Here is a 22,832-nt window from a genome sequence, read left to right on the forward strand (position 1 = left end):
ACACTAGCTGTGAACACAGCACACCAGTGCACACTGGCCGTGAACACAGCACACCGGTGCACACTGGCCGTGAACACAGCACATCGGTGCACACTGGCCGTGAACACAGCACATCGGTGCACACTGGCCGTGAACACAGCACAGCAGCACACACTGGCCGTGAACACAGCACAGCAGCGCACACTGGCCATGAACACAGCACATCGGCGCACACTGGCAGTGAACACAGCACACCGGCGCACACTGGCCGTGAACACAGCACACCGGCGCACACTAGCCGTGATGAACATTTTGTGGGTGGGGCTGGTTGGATGAAAGGGTGTACTGTGTGGCACGTCACATCACACTAGGACGAATGAAGAGGTGTTGGGAAGATGGAGGGGTGAGGTGGGTTTTTGTTTTGTTTTGAATTAATTTGGGGGGAGCATAATGCAGGGGTGAGAGGTGGGTATGGAAGCCTGGGAGGTGAGCAGGATTGAGGTGCATGATGTGAAATTTTCAGAGTCAATAAAGAATTATGTTTTTAAAAAATGTGCAAACACTTAAACCATAAAGTTAATAGACTCTAATAAACAAAAAAGATAGAAGATGAAAAATCTGTGTATAACTTTCCTTCACTGCTCTGAGAAGGTGGTCTGCGGAGCCAGTCCAGGTCTCTGCAGACTCCCTCTCCCTGGGCAACTGCATATGGGGGAAAGTCAGGACACAGAGAAGAGTTCATCCAAGGCTAGACTGGGTGAGGAAAAACATCTCTCAGCACAAACTTGCCACCAGAGGATATCGTAGTTCAAGCAGCTAAAAATGGCAATAGTATTTAGTCCCAAATTATAACAGATAAAACCAACAAGTCATTCTGCCCCTGTCGGGAAAGGCTGTGGAGTTGGGCCCAAGCAGTTGGCTTCAGGGAAGTGAGAAACTTCAGGGACATATCAAGAATGAGTTTAATTCTGAGTCAATTTTAATAAAGGATTCTAGGAACTCAGTAGAGCGAGACTGTGGAGTTTTTTTTTTTTTTTTTTTTTTTTTTTTTTTTTTTTGCCAGTTCCAACTCTTTGCAGATCTGGAAGCAAATGCAAGTTGAATTTGCAAGGCAAATCTAGAGGTGGGTGGCTAGAGACTTTTAAACTTCTTCATCAGAGTGCCCGCTGTCTAAGCCTGCCAGTGAAGTTGTGGTATTTTGCCTTTTCTGGTCATTATTATGTTGCCTTAGATTTCAGGACATAATCTCCTGTGGCTGCCAGAGGACTTGCAGAAGTAACCCTCAGCTTATTCCTGGCTCCCACAGCCAAACACACATGGAATGAGTGAGTTTGTGCCTGTTCACAGCAGAGGCCTTTATCAGATGTTCACATAAGTATTGCTTTTCATCCTAAGTCAATTAGAACCTTTTCCCTACCATCCCTCCTTTCGCCTCTCTTTTACTAGCACTGTTTCTCAGGGAGGAAGTGCCTTCACATTTCCATTTACAAGAATTCTCAAAGTTTAATGTTGCTGACATTTGCAACAAGCTTTCTCAGGGAGCACAGACTAAGTTCTTGGTACCAGCAGCTGTTTTTGGAATGGGGAAAGAGGTTGGAAACGTAGCCATATAACTGGGGGAAAAGTTTCGTTACCATCAGCATATTTGCAAATGAAATTGTTCTTCATGTTGCACCGGTCATCATTCCACTGGAACATGTATGAGCCTCCAATGCCGGGTGGTGCTGACGGCTGATGGTACATGACCACGCAGACCTCGCTGCCACAGGACGGCTCATCCACATACCAGTTCCTGAAGGGAAAGGAAGGACAATGGAGATAACTGGAGAAACACACCCTAAGACTTCCATGTCCCTACTTTCTCATGAGGTTCCATTGACCCGCAAGTGTCAGATTCTGCTTCAGAGCACAATGCGGAGAGAAGGAAGAATTGAAGCACTGCCAGCCAGTAGACACATGCTGTTGATCCCGCGTGGCTGTCACAATCAATCATCTGACATTTGCCACAACCTCTTTGCAGGGAGGAATATATTATGTTCTTATGTCTGCGAAATAGTTATGAGAAATAGCAGCTAACACAGAGCTAGTCTGGAAGATCTTAATGCTTGCCTTCTTTTTTGGCTTTGTGCTAGTTGGGCTTCTCTTTTCAGAAATCATACATACTAAGGAGAGATATGGCATCTCTCTCTCAAAGCTCTCCTTGCTTTCATCTCGCTACTTTCCAGTAGATACCTCTGCCACCCCAGCCCCAGATGATGGATGAGAAGGTGAAGAATCTGAAAGGGATAGCCTAAAATTTAGAGGCTGCCAAAGTAGGAGACGGGCTGGGAAAGGAGACAGGAGGCCATCTTGGTCTTGGTTAGTTTTCAAATCATTTGCATAGGATCGAGGAAATACACCCCTCTGAGGTATCTTCCTTTTGCTTCTTTAGCTCCTTGAAAGGGTTCATATCAGGTTTAGCTTTACCATCCAGTAGTCCCTGGGGCTGGGTAGTGCTGCCATCTTGTTGCCTATATGGGAAGAAGGAGAAGGCCTTGGAGCCCACTGAGGAGAAGTTTGTAAGCACTTACCCCATCTGCCAATTGAGGTCTGGGCTTTGTGGTCTGCCTGAGTATTGATCTGCTTCTGCCCAGGGCTAGGATCTAGCTCCAACTCTCAGACTATTTATCTAGACGCTGCTGCTCTGTTCATGTCTTCTTAAGCCTCTCTTCAGGAGGGTTGGCTAAGAGACATGCCTGATAACACCACAGCATGATTTTGCGTTAGTCCTGGGCTACAGTCTGCTAAAAGGAAGATCCTTTGTTGCACCTACTGTGTTGAAAGTGTTTTCTGGACAACAGCTGAATATATGATAAAACTCTGGATATTATGCATGAACATCTGGGGGGGTCTTGGTGGAGACTGGGCTTTGTGCTAATTAGTTAACTCCAGCACAACCGGCCCCCCTCCCCAAAGCTTTATGGGTTCATGTTACTTCATCTCAGAGAGGGACAGGGAGGCAGGGGGGAGAGAGAGATTGATTCCTAGAATAATATTTTTGGACTTGAGCCAGTTTTCAGTCTCATAACTCACAGATAAGGGGAGAGGCCAGATGCCTAGAAGGAAAATCCCGTGATGCTGTGGCAGGTGTCTATAATAACGATTTCTTCTGTTCTTTCTCCAGAAGGACCTTTGGCTATTTAACCAAATAACCATACACTTGGGAAGGGGGGGGGTATGTCTAAATATTGCTAGATTTGTTAAACATCGGTTATAAATAGTCATTGATGACATGAAAGCCACACATTGGAGTCGGGGCACATTGGGACAAGGTAATCAATCAGTCAGCTCACAGTGGGTCTAACCAGTGTCATTGGCCCAGTTCCAAAATATTAAATATGTAAATATATGTATATATATTAATTGGCATTAATTTTTCAGTTGTTGTTGTGAGACAAGGTATAGTGTAGCTCTTCCAGGTGGGCCTTTAGCCAGCTGAGGCCAAACATGAACCTGAAGCTTCTACCTCTGGAGTCAGAAGGATCACATATATGCCAGTGTGTCTCAACAACCCCATTTTTAGGGCTTGCTGAGGATGGAACCCAGGGCCTCTGAATAGGCCTGTCTAGTAGCTGGTATAGTTCCACATTGACTCCTTAGGCTATTATGGTATAGAACCCCAAGCATAACCTCTGAGCCTGCATTCCCCTCAGCACAGCATCTTATCTAGAGGTAAATGGCAGGAGGCAGTGGTGCCTTAAAGACCTGACAGTGCACAGTGCTGTCTCCCATCACATCTCTGCCTGTCCTCCAAAACCCAGACCCTAAAGGATTATACAAGAGGAGCCCACACTCAACCTTGTAGAACCTAATGTGGCTGCTGTTCTGTAGTGATATCTTTGTAGAGAAGTATGCAGATCTGGGGAACACATTCAAGAGACCATGGAACAGCTTACGTTCATTGAAAACAGATAACAGTATACACTTATGGTTTCGCCTTATTTTGATTTTTTCCTCACACCCGGTTATAATACCTGAATTGCCTATGAATTGTGAAGAAGATCATACTGGCCCTTTATACTGCTGACCACTGTGCCAATTGCACCAAACAAGCAAGGGGATAAAAAAGGATAATATATTGGAGACCTTAATAAGACTCATGTATTCCAGAAAGTTGGAGAAAAGCTCAATGAATATCAGGACCCATCACTTTGATGGGATATATAGATGTCTAGAGATCATCCCTTTAAAATTTAATGCAAACCACTATATCATGCAATAATTTAAGGGAAGCATAGCACTTGGCAGGTCTCTTTGGGTTCCGGAGGTTTTCTATTTTGCATCTGAGAGTACTACTGTGGCCTTTGTGACAGCTGGCCAGTTCTGAGTGGGAGTCAGAGCAGAAAGAGACTCTTAAGGAAGGCCTAGGCTCAGGCATTTCTCACAGTTGTACCAGCGCTTCTTCCTCAGCTCACGCCCCGTGTGTGGAAGAGTCCTTTGAGACTAGTTGACACAGTCAGCTCAATCCTGGATCTAAGTGAAGTCAAAGAAGCTGAGATGACTAAGCTTCAGTGCAGCTGCACCAGGAGATGGCCTTGAAAGCCAGCGGTGAGGGGGACAACCTCCCACTGGCTGGAACTCTAGTTAGTATATCTCATTGGACACTTTATAAGTAAGTAGAAGTTTCTGGAGGGTAAAACATGTGAAACTTGGGGGAAACAAAGATGCACAGCCAACCAGTAAGAATGTAAAAGAAAAAGGATGAAGATAGGAGGTAATGACATCTTGGACGGAACGAAGTGAAGAGAGATAAAGAAGTGATCACGAAGTCGGAGAATTGTGTCTCATGTGATACGCCCAGCAGGGACAGAATTGGCACCAGACAACCAGGGAGACGGAAATGAATGAGCCAAACGATGCCAACCAGTTGTTCTCAGCCACACCCATAGCAGCTCAATAGATAAATAAGAACAATAATCGTGGAGGCTCTGCATGGGCTCAACAGTTTGGATTGCACACAGCGAGACTGATCTGACTGTGACTACCAACAAATATCCAGCCTTCCAGCAGTAGAGACCAATATTAAGATTGATGCTAATCCCAACCTGAGACATTCCAGGTGACGCCAGAGATGGTCTAGCAATGATAGCACCAACAGAGGGAGGGAAGGTTGAGAAGGGGGTAGGATAACACTGGTAATTAAGGAGACCAACCTGATACTTGGTAAGTTAGCTACACGACCCTGAAAGGGACAGTTGCTCATTTCGGTAGAAATAGATAGAATCTGGGCATTAAGTTTGCTTTTTCTGCCTCAGGGTTTTAGTCAGATCCACTACCCAAAGGTGTAGATAGTATTTTATCTATCAAAGTAAGACCCCAAATACAGTCTCATCAGGCAAAAGACCAATGTAGCAATGAAGGTATAAAACTAGCCCCCTGGTCTTGGGAAGTCCTTGTCAGATTACATTTGACCCCATCCCAAAGCTACCAGCTTGACTCTTGGAAGAGCTTGTTGAAAAGACAGCTGAAGCATCAGCCTCAAAGTAATTGAACTTTGGAGATGGATGTCATTCTCCAGGTAGCAGTGTATACTTTCAAGCAACAAGTTCCATTACCCTGTATCTCTAAGAGTAGAATACATGGGCCTGGAGCCAAGGGATAAGAGCAGCAGTCCCTCCACTGGACCCCATTGTCACTTGTGGAGTTCGTACTTCTCATTTCTGCAATGCTATGATCTGGGAGTTTGCATGTACTTAGTTTCCAGAGAGGAACACTGCTGTTAGGGGACATAGCAAGGATTTAATCAAGCCACGAGCCATGGTTAGTTACCACATGGCAAGACAAGAAGAGCTGTCAGTATCTAGGCAGGAGGTTATATACTCTATATTAGGAGGAGGTGGTTTGCTGCTGTATGTTAATGCCTTCCAGTTATGTGCTGGGGAATATCTTCATGTTCACCTCCTACTTTTGAAAGTCAACGAGAAAGCACACTAAGTCCAGGCTGAGAAGTACAAGTTGACTAGAGCCTCATGCTCTTCAGAGATGACTGTCTGATTATGCTACAAAGTCAGTCATTGAGACCGGCAGCAGGGGTAGGGTATGTTATGTAGGGACAGTAAAGGTGGGATGTCAGTAAGCGTCAGTGTGGATCTAAGATCATCTTCAGAGATGAGAGATATACTTCCTACTCTGAACTTCCTCTTTCAAAATTTCTTTCAGGAAGAAAAGGCTGTAAGAATGTCAGAGGAGTTTCTTCTACAACTTATATGAAGATGAGATCTTATAAATATAATCCAGTAGAGTGAGAGCTGGCATGCTGCATTAGTGTAACAGATAAACTATCATTTTAAAAATATCTATTTATGGGGGCTGGAGAGACGGCTCAGAGGTTTAAGAGCATTGCCTGCTCTTCCCAAAGGTCCTGAGTTCAATTCCCAGCAACCACATGGTGGCTCACAACCATCTGTAATGGGGTCTGGTGCCCTCTTCTGGCCTGCAGACATACACACAGACATAATATTGTATACATAATAAATAAATAAATAAATATTTAAAAATATCTATTTATTTTATACATATGAGCATTTTGACTGCTTGCATGTCTGTGTACCATGTGCATGCAGTGCCTTCATAGTCCAGAAGAGGGAGTAAACCCCCCCTGGAATTGGAGATAAAAGACAATTGTGAGCTGCCATGTGGGTACTGAGAACTAAACCTGGGTCCACTGCAAGAGCAGCCAGCGCTCTTAACTACTGAGGCATCTCTGTAGCCCAGATAAACCACCTTTTAATCTTTATGATTTTGATAGTGATTATACATTTTTCCATATAATTGCATAGTAAATTTGATTTTCTTCATTGTGAGCTCTCATTTAGGTCGTTTGTCTTTTTGTCTTTGAGGCCTTTGTATTTTATCACCTATGTATTTAAATCGATTTACAACTCTTTATCATACAAAGATTAACTCTTTGGTAGATTGTTCCCTTTCCATATTTGCCTTGCAATGTTGATATTTTTGAAGTGTCTGTCCATGTTTCTGTAGTTTTTAGGAAGCGATGATGACAGTATCATGGGACATGGTGGGATGTGAGTGATTATCAGTATCTTGTTGCTGTGAGTTGAGGAGCTTTCTACAAACTGTAGTTTTCTTCACTCTCCACCCTTGGTCAGTCCGTAGAGTAAGATGGGGTTTTGCCCTTATCCTGATTCCCTGTGGTCTAGAGTCCTACCCTGGCCCTATCTTTATGCACCTTCAGTTTCTCAAGGTACACAGTCTTATCTCCACGGGTCAGAGAGCCAGAACCATAGGTGCCAAGCATGGTGTGCTATTTAAAAAGGGCTGCTGGGACTCACCTACCTGAACAGGGCACTTTGGGACCAAGTCAAGGCTGAGTTCTCCATCTTTGCCATACTGCTCGGATCTGTAGCCATTCTGTTGTTACTGCCAGACCTTCTCATGAATCTGACTGTGGGTCCTGCTTGACTCTTTTCTGAGCTATGTTCAAGGGAACCAGCTGCTGTGGGAGTCACACACTTACCTAAATTGTGATGTGCTTCCATCTGTCCAAGCATAAAGGTCTTGGCAGGCTGTGTTGTTGCCCTGCTTCTCCTCCAGCCTCCTGAGGCCAATCCAGAAATCACCATCAGATGCCAGGAGGTTTTCAATGAACTTTTCTATCAGTCTCTGCTCATCTTCTGTTTCGATACTGACTAGCTGTCCCCCATCTCTCCTGCAGGCTTCTTTGGCTTCCTCAAAGTTCAGTCTTTGAAAAGCCTCAGGAAAGTAAATGACTTTGTAGCAAGGCCTCCGAGTCCCTCCCCAGCAGACCAGCTGCCCTAGGGAAAAAAGAAGGCAACCTGTTTCAGTGCCCCAAGAAAGTGTACCAGAGCAGATGTAATTAGACACATCTGAATGAAACTGTCTCTGGGCAGGAATTCAGATGGTTCATCTGTGGATTCTTAACACTCGGGGTTTCTAGCGAAAATTAATATTCTTTCCAACACAAAGTAACAGTGACTTTAAACTCTAGTGCCTGTATTGTGTAGGGCATCTATATTTTTGTTTCAGGGCAGATTGCTGAAGATGTTTCTGTGTTATAAAGAGAATAGGTAAATATTTATGACTTCACTTAATGCATATAAATAAGACATTCATACCCTAAGGAAGTCCCAGGGAATTATGAGGGCTTAGAGTAAGTGTTACTGTTAAGGGTTCCTTCAGTAAAGAGGAGCATTCTGAAGTCAGTCATGGACTGCAAAGTTCCCTGTCTATGCAGGGATTAACTTGCTCAGTCTCTGGTGTGAGCAGAAGCTAAGAGCATCCTTGGGTTTTTCTGCTACTGATAATCAGATCTCTGACGGAAAGATAATAGCTAGAGTTTTCTGAACTTTTTCCATATCTCATTAGCTATAGTAAAGGTTTTATTTTTATAAAGATTATTCTCCTTTAGTTCTCATAACAGTCGTCCAATGTCAAGACCATTTATGTCCCACTTCATGAATGAACTGAAGCTCAGAGAAACTGATTTGTCACACAAGCCATCATCAGCACTGCCAGTCAGGACCCATATCTGATTATAAAGTCATACCAGGATCACTGAGTTGTATTGATGGTGTCCCACTCTCTGACAGGCTCAGGTTGCACTGGGAGCGCATGTCTTATTTGATTGACACTTGAAGGACTGAAGACAGTTTTAGAAAAATGGATGAGACCTCATTGAGCAGCAAGTAGCAAACTGTTCGCCAGCACAGACGGCCTTAGCTTGTGTCTGGATGACTGGTCTTACTGCAACTGAAACCTAGCCCAGTCGCCCCTTTGTTCAGCCGACATTTATTGGGTGATTCCTTCTTGCCTGATGTGCTAGATATCGAGAATACAGACATGCCGGCTCGACTCTGGGTTTCAGTGTACAAAATAAAGGACAAATTTCAACAAGGAGACTAGTCCCTTGTAATAAAAGAGCCAAACTGTAGGCTTCGGGTGTGAATGGCTGCCACCAAGTAACGCATAAGTGATTTTAGTTTCTGAGCCTCTTGCCAGGCCTTCTGGAGTGTTTCAACTTCCCCAGTATTGTCTGCAGGGAGCCAGACAATGTTTATTGTTTTCAATATTTGTCCAGCATACAGGTCAAAAGACCGCAGACAGTGCTAAATTCTCCCCCAACTCCACAGTTGAGCAACGAGCTGGGAGTGTTCTGTACCTCTTCCCTTTAGAAGGTGCTGTTGCTGCTAAACAAAAGGTCTGTAGCAGGATGGTTCCCTGGAGGATGAGGAGTGCTCAGAAGCTGGCCTTGCTCACCGGGGAGGTGTCCAGAGAAAAGGAGAATGTGCTTAGCAGAGGAAGGCAGAGGGGCCCTGGCCTCTCCCAACCTGGCTACTAGCACAACAGAAACTGGAGTTGTCTTTTCTATCATTCCCACGTTCCAGGACAGACTGCCAAAAGAAAGCTTAACACCTTGATAGGGTTTCCTGCATGGCCCAGGATGACTGCACACATCCCCTGCATGCTAGTGAGTGCCAGGGAGCACCAGAGCTGGAAGGCGTCCAAGGACCCATCTGGTTCCCCTGCCTTCAGGAAGTGTCTTTCTTTTCTCATTTGCAGGAAGGGGAAGGGCAGGCAGGAGGTCTCCCATCACCACCAAGTGCAGAGCCATGCAGCTCTAACCCTCGCTGCTCCTCTGCTGAGCTGAGCCACATCCCCATCCTGAAACCAAAGTTAGATTCCTTAAATCAGGCCCACAAGCTGGGATACAGTGGAGATTCCCATTTTCCTCCGTCCCTCTTTGACCAAAAGGGAACTGATAAAAAGATATAGATACTCTCTCCCAGACATGCAGACCGAGTGGAAGGAGAAAGAAGTCAGAGCACTGTACCTCCTCTGGGGTCCAAGTCCGAGGCTGCAGTGACACACAAGGAAGGAAGCAGAGTCATTCTTGGAGCCTGGCAGGGCTGGTTCCGTTCCTTCTAACTAGACTGCTTTCCTAATCTCCAAGCGCTCCCATTCCAGGCCAGCCACCAACCGCTCAGAGGAGAGCAAGAGTAACAGGTAGGCTTCCCACAGTCCCACAGAACCAGAATTGGCAGCCTCCACCAGAAGGATCCAGGCACTGCGCAGAGCAGCAATGCTCACGGGTGCAGGAGAAGGGGCACTCACTGGAGCAAGTTTGCCCACTGCCCCACCCATGCTATCCTCCCACTCCCCCCTTGGTAACCCCTGGGCGAGCATGAACTTCCAGCGTTTCAGGATACCCAGGGCAGCCCAGGAGCCGGACCTGGCATCACATTTGCTCCCTGAAAGCAGAGAACTCAGAAGGGCAGACTGGGTCCCAGAGCGGATCTTGGGATCCCTGACCCCCTCACTACGCGAAAGGACAGAGTAGGGGTGCAGTGGCCCTGAAGACAATCCTCAAGAGCTGGGGTGTACTGGGCGAGTCAACCCTAGGCGCTGGGGCACCAACCCTCTTCCCGGGGCGCACACTCACCGCTCAGCAGGCGACCCTTCGAACCCCGCGGTTCTGCCAGCAGCACAGCCAGTAACACGGCCTGCAGCGCTGGTCCCGGCTGCATTGCTGGATTCCAGTGCGTTCCAACACCCCAGGGCTAAGACAGAGAAGTGGGCAAAGAGGCGGCTGCGTTTTGGCAACTGCCACCAAGGCAGCCGCATCTCCCATGGACCCACAGACCCCGCACTGGGAGGAGTCCGGGAGGGCGCAGAGTCCGTTAGTTGGTCGCCCCTCCGCCTCCTGGGACGTCACTGCGGCGAAGGCAGCCCCTTGGGCTGGCCCGCCCCCGACGGCCTGGTCTAGTGCTCCAGGCTCCAGGCTGGAGAAACTGCTAGCTCACTGGAGGGAGCAGGCAGCGGAAGGGGCCAGCTCTCCTGAGAGAGCCGCCCAGGGAGGTCCTGCGTTTGCCTAACCGAGAGGAAAGTCCAACTCAACAGGAAGAGAGTGCAGTGTCTTCAAATAGTATCACCTCTTACTTTCATCACTACACCCAGTTCTTACCAAGTGGGCCAAAGTGACAAGACCCCTACTCATACCTCCGTACGCTTCAGACTCGGGCTGCTCCTGGGACAAAAAAATCCAGGATGAGAGAGGACTGGATTCTGAGGCAGGCAGTGTATACTGACTAGGAGCGCTTCAGACAGAAGCTTCCACAAAAGGAGATAGAGCAGGAGTTTTTAAGAATCCTCCACCAGAAGCTGGAGTGTTTCCAGTCTCAGCTAGAAGGCCATTTGCTTTGCACAGGACATATACTGAGAGGTGGGTGTGGTTTGTGGAGTTCAGCCTTTGGTGGACAGAAAGATGACTCCCCTAGGAAAGAATGATCTGACCCGCCAAAAGCTTCCATAACCAACCTAGCCTAAGTGGATGCTCCCCTTTAAATTCACAAAAGCTGTGTTTATATTTGTGTCTTGTAGTAAGTGGGTTTTCAAATAATCCGAACAGTAGAGTCAAACAACTATGAACCAAGTAGGTAGCTCACAATCACCTGTAACTCCAATTTCAAGGGATCCCCTGCTCTCTTCTGACCCAAAGGGGCACCAGACTCACATGTGGTGTTTATTCATGCAGGGAAAACCCTCATAACACAAAATAAAAATGAAACTTTTAAAAAAAAATGTAGCGGCGATGCTCCCACCGTCTTCACCCTCTCCAGTTCTAAGCAAACAGTAGTCGGGCAGCTCAAGCTGAGACTGTAGCAGGAGCTCTTGTAGTTGCAGAAACAGCAGGGACAGAGCAGGATGAGCAGCCCTTGCCTCTGTTCTGACAAAAATATCTTACAGCTTACAACTATTCTTCCTAGAACATCTTGGTCATCCCAGCAAGGCAACAACTGTTGTGGTGCTATGGCACCGGAATGGTACCTGATGCTCTGTACCATTGGAATGATACCTTTGGCATTATCATTATAGTTCTTGAAGTTTTGTGATAGTTTGTCAAAGATTATATATATATATATATATGTATATATAATATATATAGATAATTGTGCAGTTACATCTGACTTAATGTCAGTTTAAATAATTTTTCTAATATTACAAGATCTGCTTCAACTTATGAAATGACCACTTTGTTTCACATAGTTAAATTGTGTCTTGAGTTCTCCCTATGATACTCTGGCTTTGGTCCATATTGGTTTTGTTAGCATACACAATAAACTGAGTGACTTGCAGTAGTGACTCCAGTTCTTCACACCTCCCAGGATACATATCCTTTATTATACTAGTACAGTCCCCTTTGCTAAAGAGGCTGACTATGTTTCTCTCTGCCACAAGATCTGATTAATTCATAGAATACGCTAGAACTTTATGAGCCTACTGCAGGAAAGTCTTTCATGTTTTATTCATTCTCTTGTATCTTTTATTTCGGAGAGAAGCAAGCCTCAGATATCCTACTGGTCCATGAGTGTCTCCAAGAGGGTGATATGTAGAGCAGGACCGCCTCAGTCCATCGACAGACTTGAGCGTGAGCGACAGAACTGCTTTAAGTGGCCTAAAATCAGATCAGTCAGACCACGAGTTGAACTTTGTATGAGCAATAGCAAAAATTGCTTTAGAACTCTGTTAAGCAGTACTGTTGCAGTAAGAACTGTTATACCTGGTAACACAGGGATGTATCACCGTGGGAGGACTAGTTGCCAAGAAAACTCACAATGTGTTGTAATTTTTCTTTCTTCTTTTTTTTCTTTCTTTCTTATTCTTTTCTTTTCTTTCTTTCTTTTTTTTTTTTTTGAGAAAGGGTTTCTCTGTATACCCCTGGCTATCCTGAACTTACTCTGTAGACAAGTCTGGTTTTGAATGCACAGAGATCTGCCTGCCTCCGCCTCCCAAGTGCTGGGAATAAAGGCATGTGCCACCACTGCACGGCAGACAGTGTGTAATTTTTCTTGGTAAAATTTCTTTGACCCAAGATCCATTTCTCAACTTGATGAGCTCAAAGTAGAGACCACCAATTAAAATGCTTGGTCTAAGAGTGTTTTGCGTTTTGGAATGTTCACACGCACATACACACACATTTTGGTGATAGTACACAACGTCAAAGGCAAATTTGTTTCCTATACATCTTCTATACATAGTCTGAAGATAATGTTCTGCAATATAAAGACGTTGACACTGGGTGTCTTCCTCCACTGCTTATTTTGCACGTAGTTTACACTCCATGCTCACCAGTTGCCTAGACTAGTAGGCCAATGGGAGATGCGCCACCCCTACAGGTCCTCCAGTCCCTGCCACCAAGTCCGGCATTACAGGTGCTGGGAATCCAAACATAGCTTCTCATGCTTGTGTGAAGAGCACACATAGCCACCGGGCCATCTCCTTAGCACCTTCTGCTGTACTTTTAATGTATCCATATGAGGCCAGGTACAGAATTTTCTCTTTGTGGTGTCATACCAGCACTAGAAAAAAAAATTTGGATTTTGGATACGCAACTTCTTTCTGATTTCAGGCTTTTGGATGATGGCTGCTTAACCTATAATATGTTTATATATTGAGAATTGTAAAGCTAGAGTAAACCAGCGCTTGGCCTGTGAAGTGTATTGTCTTCCTTTAGGCAAGGAATAACCCCCATGAACATTGAATCAGAGCAAAGGTTATTAGTTACATGATCTTAAACTTTAGGCTGTGACAATCTTCTCTGTCAGTCTTCATGAGAGCCACCTGTCTGATAAATATTTCAGCATGATAGGATACCTTTGCTTCTCGACAGTGCCGAGGGACAAATCCTTAACCTTCTGTTTCCAATATATACCAAAGGGAGTAGGCTTTGAGTGAGGTGGATTGGCAGTAGAGTTATGCACCTATCTATAAGATGGCAGTTCAGTCCTGGTTTCAGGCTTGTTCTAGAAATGGAATAAGCCATACTTTGGGAAAGGGATATTTTTTGTTTTTGTATTTGTTTTGTTTTTCAAGACAGGGTTTCTCTGTAGCTTTGGGGCCTGTCCTGGAACTAGCTCTTGTAGAGCAGGCTGGCCTTGAACTCACAGAGATCTGCCTGCCTCTGCCTCCCAAGTGCTGGGATTAAAGATGTGCACCACCACCGCCTGGCTGGGAAAGAGATATTTTTAAGAGAAGTCTTTAGGATTTTAAGAATGCCTTTTCATCCTTGTTTTATTATTTTGCTTATAGTAGACTCGGGGGGCATATAGAGCCCCTTAATCTTGTTTATTGAGTATTCCTAATATAAATAAAATAAATACATTCTACAAATACCCTTCAAATAAAACAAAAAGCAGGAGTTTGGGATGTGTAAGATGACAAAGGTGATTATAGTTTGACGTCAAACAAATAAATAAAATAGACACAAATGTTCAATGACTGACAAAATCAACCTGTCTACATTCTTAACTTTTATTTTAGTATATTTTAACATGAATGCTCAGTAATTGTCAAATTCCTGGAAATCTGCACACTTTTTACTTGGTGATCCTGATGTAAGCATAACTTGCTTCAAAGGTGAATACATGTCAGTCACCTGCTACAATATATCAATCAAATCATTGCAAGGCTTTGACTTCTTCTTGGTCCTGTTTGTCTGATTCTGATGAGACTTCCCTGTAGGCAACAGAAAGAGTCAGTTCCCATATAATAGCATCAGTCATCATGATCACGATGTAGTAGGGAAATGACTTTTGAAAATGTCCCCAGTAGGCACCACTGTGGATTCTGAATGTGTATTAAGGCTTGTGACCAACTAAGGAACAGCTGTGAAAAAAATGGTTATCTTACTGAGAAGTGTGCTGTGAAGGAGGCCATAGCCTCCTACCCTAACTGACTCAGTTACCCTTGAAAATGCAAATATTACTGGGGCAAATGCTAAATGTATCACTTTTAAAGCATCACTATGAATTTACTTTCTGCTGGAAAGGGTACAGATTATCCTGAGAAGGTCTATTGAGGAAGGATTTTAGCCTGCATCACTGTGTGTAGGAATTTGAGGCTGAGTGGACAAGATGGAGGAAAAAATATTTAAGAATTTAAGAAATGTTTGTATAAGTTAGTGTACAGTATAGAGGCATCAATTTCCAAATTAGCTAATGCTTAATAACATGGTATTTCAGATTTTTAAGACAAATATATTCTGAATCCCAAGATTGACTTAAGTTGGGTGATCCAGTTTCTCAGGGAACCTATAATATATTTATAGACAAGGCATAAAATTATGTGAACTATTAAATAACTTAATAGTAGTGAGCTAATTATAAAATATGGACACATAGTAGTGTGTGATTGTCAAAAGGATGATCTTTAAGTACAGAGGAAGATGTCACTGTGAAATGGAAAGAAACTCAAGCTTTGGGATTAAGGAGAGGATATATTACAAAAGAAATTAAGTAAGAACTTAAAATTTAAAATAATCATTTTAACCTTGACCCTGGATCAATGGAATAATCTACACAATAGATAGCCATGTCTACGAGAATGGAACTGTCAGCATTCACTTCTAGAGGGAAGGGGGTCACAAGAGACCTTTACAAAATCCTCTCTGCGGTTCCATATGACACTTCCTCACGCCCAAATGTTAAATTCTGTAAGAGGTATAAAACTTATTCAGGGTGGGACTTAATTTTCATTGATAAAGCTGCTTCTGAATCATCCCTGCTCTAGTAAATGATCCCACTAAACTCATTTATTCACTAAAAATTATGTTAAAGTTGTAAAATAATGCACTTGTATATGCAAATAAACAAGGACAGTAACACAATATTCTGAAAAAGTGCAGCATATTCTGAGGCACCCAGCCATGTCTGTGCCATTCATGAAGCAGCCTTCGTCCACCATCTGGGCCAGTTAAGTCTTTCCTAAAGGCTGCCTTCCTCCCCTCACAGGCAGTAAGTCAGATCATCTTGCTTGAAAGTAAGAAACAAAGATGTGAGGCATAATGTAGAAAATAGAGAGGTAATTAGTGATATTTAAAAAAAAAATCTATGTAGACAAAATCCTTCTTCCTTAAGGCTATTTGCTGACAATTCTAACATTCTGTCACCTACAGGCTGGTGTAGCCACGTCACTGGTGGGATCAGAGCTGGTTATCGATGAGGTCTGAGGATGCACTGACGATGGCAGGCTGCTCATGGGGAGGTGGAGCTGGGAGGGCATGAAGACGGGTGAGAAGGGACAGTGAGGCACACAGGGGCTCCAGTACCTACTCTCCACTGCACTCACACACGTGTGCATATCCCACAGATGTGCGCAGGCTTGAGCACAGTTTCAAGTGTGTTTATTTAAGGCAAGAAACTCCAACACAGTGGCATAGGGATTTTAGATTTGTTGGTAGGAGACAAATAAAAATGTTCTTTAAAGACAGTAAATAAAAAGATGAGGATTTTTGGAAGTAAACTTACTTTGCTTCAGGTACTTTGGCCTTAGGCTTATAAGGTAATGAAATCAGTTCTTTCTAGAAAAAAAATAAAAAGGGAAAATGCTTACCGCCAGGTCTCTTTAGCCTTATTCCCCAGGGAAAGGTGAGTGCGCTAACGGCCTGTTCTGTAGCCCCACTGCGCAGGACAATCAGACGTGATAGGGAGTCAAGTCAAAGCAGGAACTCAGTTTATATCTGTGAGCATCAGCTTATATAGGTTACATGACATCATGTGATGTGGGGATACCTCTAGCCAATGAGAGACAGCCAAGCCCTCCCTCTGGCTGGAGGGATGTCTACATAGATTTTGCTGTCTCATCCTTGGAACCTTTGAGACTATCCCTCAAACTTGAGCTAGGCTTTTCTCTGTCCTACAGGCCTCAAGGTACAGGCCCTGAGATAATCTTGACCCAGCACTTACTTCCTCTGTTTGAAATGTATTCACTTAAAAACTGTCTAAGGTGAAAATCTTCACAGAGTTTAGAAAGACAAGCTTCTTACATTTGAAAACCATTGAGTTAAAGATGTTCTGATTACAGAATTTGAGGCACATTCAAAAGTTTGTGTTTGAATATCCCTATATTTCTAGTGAGTTATTTTTCATACAAGTTTGAATCACTTAAGTTGTAATTTTTTGTGGTCTACAAAGATCAATCATTGTAAAGTCATTAGCAATGAAGTAGTCAATATTAATAGACTACAACTTTATAATATGTGAACAATAGATGTGATCGGAGACTTCACGTTCATTTCCTGACTGTCCAAACCCAAATAATCACACAGAAACTATACTAATTACAACACTGTTTGGCCAATGGCTTAGGCATATTTCTAGCTAGCTCTTAAATTACTCATTTCTATTAATCTATGTGTCACCACAAGACTATGGGCTCCTGGTAAGGTTCCAGCGTCTTTCTCCTTCGGCTGCTACATGGTGTCTCCCTGACTCCACCTCCTTTCTCCCTGCATTCAGTTTAGTTTTTCCTGCCTAGCTCTATTCTGCCCTTCCATAGGCCAAAACAGCTTCTCTATTTACAATGATAATAAAACATATTCATAGCATACAGAGGGGAAATCCCACATCAAATAGACTCCCTGACCTATACACCTTGTTTCTTCTGCCATCAGAGTTACAAATTTTGGAGTTGTCTCTAGTTTATGGGTTGTCCAGTTATTTAATTTCTGTTTTCCCAGCCTTTGGTGCATAGAAGACTCAGAACATGAGAATATAGATTTAAAGGGTCAGAAGAACCTCTGAACATTTGCCACAGATCATGCATGCCTTCAGTCAGCCATTCAGTGCCCCACCACCGTTCTTACTGAAATTCTCTCTTCTCTTTGTTTCCTTAAGAGCTGGAGAATCTCATCTCTCTTTTTGGCCTATTTGAAGAAGAAGAAAAAAAAGAGTGAGCCTTTTGACACAATAGTAAAGCCTGTATCTGTGGAAGGTGGAATTTTTCCTTTTCTTCTGGCATTAGTGGGATGTTAAAATGTGATTTCCACAATAGATCTATACAGAATAATTTGCTTTTGATTTTAAACATACAGGTTTTGCTCATAACAACTAACTTCTATTTAGCCCTTATCATATGAGCTAACCTAAGATCTTAAAATACTTAATTATGATTTTAATAATTCAGGAATTTGACATTTCCTCTTCCATTTGGCAGGTGGGGGAAACTGGGGCAGAGTTAGGGTAAACAATTTACTCAAGCAGTTCAATGACTGATCTGATGACAAAATCTTAGCTATTGGCCACGGAAGGAAAGTGACCTTAAATGGCAGGTAGATATATGATCAGTAAACCCAGAGATCACGTCTCACCCAAGCTTACAACGAAAGAGTGCTGGCCTTAGAACTTGTACTTAATAACAAAGCTTTCCCTGTATCTCTCCCTTTTCTTTTCTTTTTTCTTTTTTTGGTTTTTTCGAGACAGGGTTTCTCTGTGGCTTTGGAGCCTGTCCTGGATCTAGCTCTGTAGACCATGCTGGTCTCGAACTCACAGAGATCCGCCTGCCTCTGCCTCCCGAGTGCTGGGATTAAAGGCGTGCGCCACCATTATCTCTCCCTTTTCTTTCTTGGCTATCAGATTTCATATACTAGGTGAGTTTTCATGAGCATAAAACTTATCACAGGCATGAAGATATATCAATATATAAACTAAAGATCAGACAAACTCAGCAAAAGGACATTCTGTTTAGTACAAGACTAAAAGAAAGAAATACAAAGTAAGAATAAAACACGTTTGTCAGAGATGGGAAAATCCCAAGTCAATCTGTCCATCCAAATGTATTATGCACTGCGCTTGGGCTTCTATTTCAAAGTAATATACATTTTTTTTAAAACAACATCTTTTCTTGCAGTTTTGGAGGCGAGTTGTCCAGATCCAAGGAGTATGCAAGATCATGCTTCCTCTGAAATTCCTCTGGCCTCTTCCTATGGTCTAGTGTCTGCTGGCTATCTATGCTGTTCCTTGGCTGTTGAAATAAGAGCGGCGGGGCTGCGTCCCCAGCACCCGGCTGCCCACATGGCTAGCTTAGCTTATGCCCCAAAATAATTACACGGAAACTGTATTCTTTTAAACACCGCTTGGCCCATTACATCTAGCCTTTTCTCGGCTAACTCTCTCACCTGGACTAGCCCATTTCTAATATCCATGTAGCTCATGAGCTGGCTTACCAGGAATGATCTTAACCTGCATCTGCCTGGAGTGGGAGAACCATGGCGACTCACTGACTCAGCTTCTTTCTCCCAGCCTTCTGTTCTGTTTACTCCACCCACTTAAGGGTTGGCCTATCAAGGGGCCTAGGCAGTTTCTTTATTCCTTAACCAATGAAATCAACAGATTGATATATGACACTCCCACATCACTTCCCCTTTTTCTGTTTAAACAAAAAAAGGAAGGCTTTAACTTTTAACACTTGGCTTATAGAACTAGAGTCTCTGCCTTTGCTGTCACGTGGCGTTCTCCCTTATGTCTCACAGTCACATTTGGGGAGGGAGTTATGCTTTTTTTTTTTTTTTGGATTTTCGAGACAGGGTTTCTCTGTAGCTTTTGGTTCGTGTCCTGGAACTAGCTCTTGTAGACCAGGCTGGTCTCGAACTCACAGAGATCAGCCTGCCTCTGCCTCCCAAGTGCTGGGATTAAAGGCGTGCGCCACCACCACCCAGCTATGCTTATTTTTTTATTATTACAATGTTCTACTTACAAAAAAAATTCAATCATAAAATAGTATATCCTATTGTGGAAGAAGCAGCCTCAAAAAGTCTTGTTTACTATGCCCATCTTAAAGTTTTTATTAGCACACTGTAGTGGCATTTCATTTGTATTTTAATAAATAAAGCTTGCCTGAGGATCAGAAAAGTAAAACAGCCACACTGGCCAGCCTTACAGATCAGGCAGCAATGACACACACCTTTAATCCCAGTAGCCACACTATTTTGCCATAGAAACCAGATGGTAGTGGTGCACACTCTTAATCCTAGAACTAGAGAGGATTATAAAACAGAAGGAGACAATTCTCAGTCTCAGTCTCATCCTGAGGTTTCCTGGAGGCAGGGTCACCATTTTCAGACTGGGGGCGAGGTAAGAGCCACTGGTTGGCTGCTTTGCCTTTCTGGTCTTCAGGTTGAACCCCAATATCTGTCTCTTGAGATTTTATTAATCGGGCTACAGCACACATTAATTATATATAGTGGAGTTTCTTCATGACACTTTAATATTTGTATGTGGTGTATTTTGATCACATTCACCCCACATCAACATCTCTTATTCCTCTTTCCACACCCACGGATCTCCTTCCTTCTCTCAGATAGTCAGGGTCACCTTCTTCTGATGACTTGTCAGAATGGATTAGGGGCTCACCCTATCCAAGTGTGATTCCATCTTAACTAATTTCATCCATATCAACTGTATCTCCAAATCATTTTTTAAATGGTAATAGTTTATTTTAATTCTTAATTAGCACTTAGGCTATCACACTGCCATGTTAGTGGCTGAACAAGAATAATCCCTGCCTGGAAAAAGACTTCCTTTTTACGGAGAAAAGCTCAAGTGGGTGGTTTCTAGTGCTCCGTGAGGGGTTTAGGAGAGCCTAAGGACAGAACTGAGGTCAAGAACCCTTCGCTCCCATGAGGGTGTGTGTGGGGACTGGGATTCAGAGGTTAGAGAGGGTGAGTCCCATGTGGAAACAGATAGGATAGGGAAAGCTTCTGAGGCAGAGGAAGCGGTGCACAACACCATCCAAGCTGCACATTGCTAATTCCTCAGGCTTATTCTTCAGTCTCCATGACGTGGCTGAGGAAGATAGTGACGCCAGGATCCCTGCGACAGAGGGAAGGCTCGTGATTGTCAGCTGTCACCAGCGGTGCATTTAGGTTGTTTCCAGGTTCTGACTATGACAAACAATGCTGCTATAAACATAGTTGAGCACATGTCTTTGTGGTACAATTAAGCATCCTTTGGGTACATACTCAAAACTGGTATTGCTGGGTCTTGAGGAAGATTGTTTCCTAATTTTCTGAGAAATCGCCCTACTGATATCCAAAGGAGCTGTACCAGCTTGCACCCCCACCAGCAATGCATGAGTGTTCCCTTTACCCCACATCCTCTCCAGCCTAGGTTCTCATCAGTGTTTTAGATCTTGGCCATTCTTACAGGTGTAAGATGGAATCTCAGAGTTTGCATTTCTATGATGGCTAAGGATGTTGAGCATTTCCTTAAGTGTCTTATTGTTTCAAAATTCTTTTTTGAGGCAGATCTCAGTATGTAGCCCTGGTCATCCTGGAACTCTCTGTGTGGTGCAGGTTCTCCTTGAACTCATAGCTGCCTACCCCAGCTTCCTGAGTGCCATGGTTAGAGGTGTGCATCATCATGCCCAGCCCAAATTTTGCCTTATGAGCCTACAAAATTTTAGTATTTTGGAAGAAGGTTTGTACTTTATATCTAGCATTTAGAACCATCTATATCATAGTGATGTATGAAAAAGCATGAACTCCTGTAACTAAGCAAACTTGTGTATGACCTATCAACTGTTACAGGTTCAATAAAGCAGTGTCTGCCAGTACAGACCTGGGATGTCGCCGTTGCACAGGTTCTGTGTTGGTTTCTTCAACTCTTCCATGATGTGTGTCCTCAGTTGGAGTGAAGCCCTCCCATATTGTGATGACGTGATTCTCTACCTTACTCCACCGCTCTTCTCTCTTTCTTAGTGACTGCGTGTCTCTTTTAGAACCTTACCATCCTTTCCTTTAGAGCTCAGAGGTGCCTAGAATGTGATTTTAATGCATTTCTATTGCCTTGAATTGTTTGAGTCGTGGTTGTATGAATAGAATCATTGTATTGTATTGTGTAACACAAGCAGTAGCCAAGTGTTTTAGAAATGTTTTAGAAAATGAAATTAAAAATTGGTTTAGTTATAAAAATTCTCTAAAATCAAAATTTTGTAATTCTTTTGTTTGTGTAACTCTTGGCACATGATAGGAAACTAAATTGCCACATGCTTCTAGTATAAAAAGATGAATATTAATAAGATTAAAAATAATAGAAAATATAATATTAATTTTTTTCCCTTGGGTTTCAGGTCTTTTTTTATCAGAATAGATTTTAGTAGCTACAACCCCAGACACAAAGATTTTAAATGAGATTTGATTTCTGCTTCCTGGACATGTTTCCTGGGAATGAATAACAAAACTGCTGTAAACAACTGTGTCCTCTGAACAAAATGTTGTGAACTATTCTAGGAAATTTCTTCCAGGAAAGCTAAATGCAATTCAGTGGTGAGAAGAAATCCTTGCAATTCACATCATGAGTAGTTCATTTTCAACCATGTTTTGGATGAATTATTTATTAGAAGTTAATATTTATAAAGCATTTTGATAATTTAATTAGCCCCTAAAACAATACTATAAGGGGATCATAATTAACATTTAAAACATTAACTTTTGATAATTACTTTATACTTTATTTTTATTATTTATATTCATGCTCTCCCTGAAAAAATAGTAAATAAAAGTTGATTACATGAAATTAGAATATGACAATACTATATATAAGTTTAGTGTTCATTGGATGATTAATAAATTTTTGTATCACTCTGGAGGTAAAACATTTAGTTCTCATTTCTTGGTTTTTCAAAGCCAGACAATTTAAGTGGCAGCATGGGTTTAGTGAAGTCGGGTATGTTGGGCTTGGATCCCAATTTTATATTGAGATTAATGACTGCAGTTTAGCTAACTCCTTTCCTCCCTCCAGCTGTAATCACTAGCATAGGTTAGAAGTTTGTGGTCTTGGGTAAACAAAAGGGCACATTCCTGAATCTTATTTCTCTTCTACGGGGAAAGCTGTGAAAATTGGAGATGATAAAAGTGCTTAATATAGTGAATGGCAGATGGTGGTCATTTAATAAGTTGTAGCTATTGACATTATTATTTTTTTTTTTTTTTTTTTTGGTTTTTCGAGACAGGGTTTCTCTGTGGCTTTGGAGCCTGTCCTGGAACTAGCTCTGTAGACCAG

The 22,832-nt window shown here is 43.0% G+C and overlaps 2 protein-coding genes across 4 annotated transcripts in view; both read right to left on the reverse strand.

The window, feature by feature from the left end:
• The window catches only part of Layn (layilin), a 20,415-nt gene extending 9,748 nt beyond the window's left edge, over positions 1 to 10,667 (reverse strand). Inside the window, exons 1-4 of one of the 3 annotated variants that reach the window (XM_026778974.1) lie at positions 10,439 to 10,667; positions 9,830 to 9,853; positions 7,496 to 7,793; positions 1,614 to 1,771 (exon numbers count right to left, since the gene is read on the reverse strand). In XM_026778974.1, the coding sequence (XP_026634775.1) occupies positions 1,614 to 1,771; positions 7,496 to 7,793; positions 9,830 to 9,853; positions 10,439 to 10,523 (565 nt within the window). In that variant the 5' untranslated portion in view covers positions 10,524 to 10,667. Of the gene's footprint in view, positions 1 to 1,259; positions 1,266 to 1,613; positions 1,772 to 7,468; positions 7,794 to 9,829; positions 9,854 to 10,438 lie in introns of those variants that run through there. The other 2 variants (XM_013346188.2, XM_013346189.2) reach the window with 2 other exon arrangements.
• Positions 10,668 to 14,332: 3,665 nt separating this feature from the next.
• Positions 14,333 to 22,832, reverse strand: part of C5H11orf88 (chromosome 5 C11orf88 homolog) — a 24,602-nt gene continuing 16,102 nt past the window's right edge. The window contains exons 5-7 of the mRNA XM_005347337.3: positions 17,639 to 17,698; positions 16,302 to 16,354; positions 14,333 to 14,511 (exon numbers count right to left, since the gene is read on the reverse strand). Of these exons, the coding sequence (XP_005347394.1) occupies positions 14,454 to 14,511; positions 16,302 to 16,354; positions 17,639 to 17,698 (171 nt within the window). The 3' untranslated portion in view covers positions 14,333 to 14,453. The remainder of the gene's footprint in view (positions 14,512 to 16,301; positions 16,355 to 17,638; positions 17,699 to 22,832) is intronic.

The sequence above is a fragment of the Microtus ochrogaster genome, chromosome 5 (assembly GCF_000317375.1).
Source record: "Microtus ochrogaster isolate Prairie Vole_2 chromosome 5, MicOch1.0, whole genome shotgun sequence".
NCBI lineage: Eukaryota > Metazoa > Chordata > Mammalia > Rodentia > Cricetidae > Microtus > Microtus ochrogaster.